General features: G+C 44.4%; 1 protein-coding gene across 1 annotated transcript; it reads right to left on the reverse strand.

Annotated features, from left to right (window-relative positions):
* On the reverse strand, positions 1 to 1,597 carry MAM_06133 (Filamentation induced by cAMP/death on curing-related protein; the record flags this gene model as incomplete). Its single annotated transcript, XM_040824931.1, has 4 exons — positions 1 to 252; positions 391 to 400; positions 645 to 1,266; positions 1,348 to 1,597. The coding sequence occupies 4 exons, from the start codon at positions 1,595 to 1,597 to the stop codon at positions 1 to 3; spliced, it is 1,134 nt and encodes a 377-aa protein (XP_040677094.1).
* Between the last annotated feature and the right edge of the window lie 627 nt (positions 1,598 to 2,224).

Genomic DNA, 2,224 nt, shown 5'->3' on the forward strand with positions numbered 1-2,224 from the left:
TTAACCGTCTGCACCGGGAAGATGGCCGTACCCAATTTCTGGGGCAGCCCAAAGATCTGCCATGCCTGGCCAAACAACGGCTGCCTTCTCGTTCTTCATCGACGAGTCCGGCTTTCCCGCAGCTTCAGTTGCCTCTATAAACTCGAGGCTCACCTCGTCAGTGACATAGCAATGACACGCTACATGAACATCGCGATTGAGCTGGTCTTGATCCTTGTAGCAGAAAGTGACATGCAATCGTCGCAGATCGTCCTAACGAATGCCGTTGATGGTTGTCGTGCGATGTACTTCCGAGCTTTTGGGGGGTATTTTGTCAGTCTTGGCAGGCTCTGAGGTATCCATCAAACGCAAGTCTTTGATGGGGGAAGAAGATGCTGAGGGACTACTTACCGGATTAGCACTGCCTTGGGATAGAGTTTCTTGTCTCATGCAGTCTGATATGCCAAGGCAATGAGTTTACGCATCCTATAAATTGCAGGCAACATCTGGTGTCGCCGGTGTCATCTCCTTACATTTCCCCTTCGCCGTGGCAATCTTTGTACAATCATTCTTTGGTCACCGCTTGTTTGCCTCTTTTCCCCGTTAATTTCTTCTTCATCTGTCTTAGACGTGGCAGCGCCTTCTCCAAAACAAAAGTTGCGTACTCCCCATGACCCTCCATTTCTTGGCTTGCGCGCCGCTTGATACCCATGTAGACCCTCCTCTCCTCGTCCTGTTCTCCAATGGGGACTATGACCCCAGCGTAGCGGCAAAGAATAGCATTAAGTATCATTCTGCACATTCGTCCGTTGCCGTCTTGGAACGGATGGATCATAACAAACTCCATCGAGTATTTGGAGGCGATGGAGAATGGGTCTATTCCTTTCCTGTCCTCGGCAATCTCCAGTTCGTCTTTGAGGGCATCGCACATCTCCTCCATCTTCTTTGGTACAAATTCGGGGACGGTGAAGTTAGTTGTGCCCGCGCCAACGACAACTTTTCTGTAAACTCCTCCATACTCGTCTGGGCTAACGTCTGGGTACCCCTCCTCGACAATTGGGACACCTTTGACAAGTATTCGGTGCGTTTCCTTGATAAGATCTTCTGAGAGATCTTTTTTGTCAACGACAAAGGCGTGAATAATGTGCTGGAATGCCCGGGCATGTTGAACAACTTCGTTCCGGCTTCGCAAAATGTATTTGGCTGGCATGTTTTTTAGGCCAGACTGCTTGGAGTAGAGCTCCAACAGTTGACTCTGGTATGTCGGATCTCGCTCAGAAAGTTCGCCTACTTATTCGCCAGCAAGGATTTTGCGGCACAGCTGAGTGGTGAGGTCGAGGTTCAGCCCTGCTCGTTCAATCTGATTACTGCCAAAGATTGCGCGGATCATGGCCCCGTGTAGCTCTGCAAGAATGAGTTCGTCTTTCACTTCATCACGCTCCATGTCTTGGATGGAAGTCATCCAGCTCTTGGCTTTCTCAAACAGTTGCTGTGGGTGTTGGACAGCTCCAACCTGGCGATAAACATCGTCGGCACTGATGGTCATGAAAACATCACCCTGGCGCTGTGAAGCAGAGGGCCATCCTCGGGAGATGGTATTTCGGAGATTGTGTTTCATCATGACTCTTTTGACGACTTGATTCTCTGCTAGATGACGATGCTGCAGGAGTGATATTTATAGAGAAGGTGCCCAGGAAGCTGGACATGCTAAGCAGTATAGAGTGGTGTGGTCCCACCAGCAGGCCCGGGGAGACGACATCACTTTGGAGCTATCCAAAATTCTGGTCACTAGAAGTACGCTAAATTCCCAGCTCTACCCAACTCGGAATCTTATATTTGCTAACCTTTAGCCTCTAATTAGGGTTTCCACTAAAACTCCCTCGCGAGACTATTAATCGTGCCCGCCCCACTTTATGTAGTTCGGCTAGCAAAAGCTCTCACTACTAAAGGTGGTGCTCGACACTAAGGCAGGCTAAACACTAAGGCAGGCTAAAAAGGCTATAAAATTAATAAGTATTAGAATAAAATAATAAAATAAAATATTTAATATTTAATAAATAAATAAAAATATATTTTAAATTAAAATAGTTATAAATTAATTTTAAATATTTTATTTATATAATTATTTTAATTTCTAAGTTTTTATAAAAATTATTATTAATTTTAAAAAATTAATAAATAATATAAATAAATTAATATTATAATATATTTTTTTATATTATACTTAATATATAAAGTAATATTT

The sequence above is a fragment of the Metarhizium album genome, assembly GCF_000804445.1.
Source record: "Metarhizium album ARSEF 1941 chromosome Unknown scaffold_18, whole genome shotgun sequence".
NCBI classification, from domain to species: Eukaryota; Fungi; Ascomycota; class Sordariomycetes; order Hypocreales; family Clavicipitaceae; genus Metarhizium; species Metarhizium album.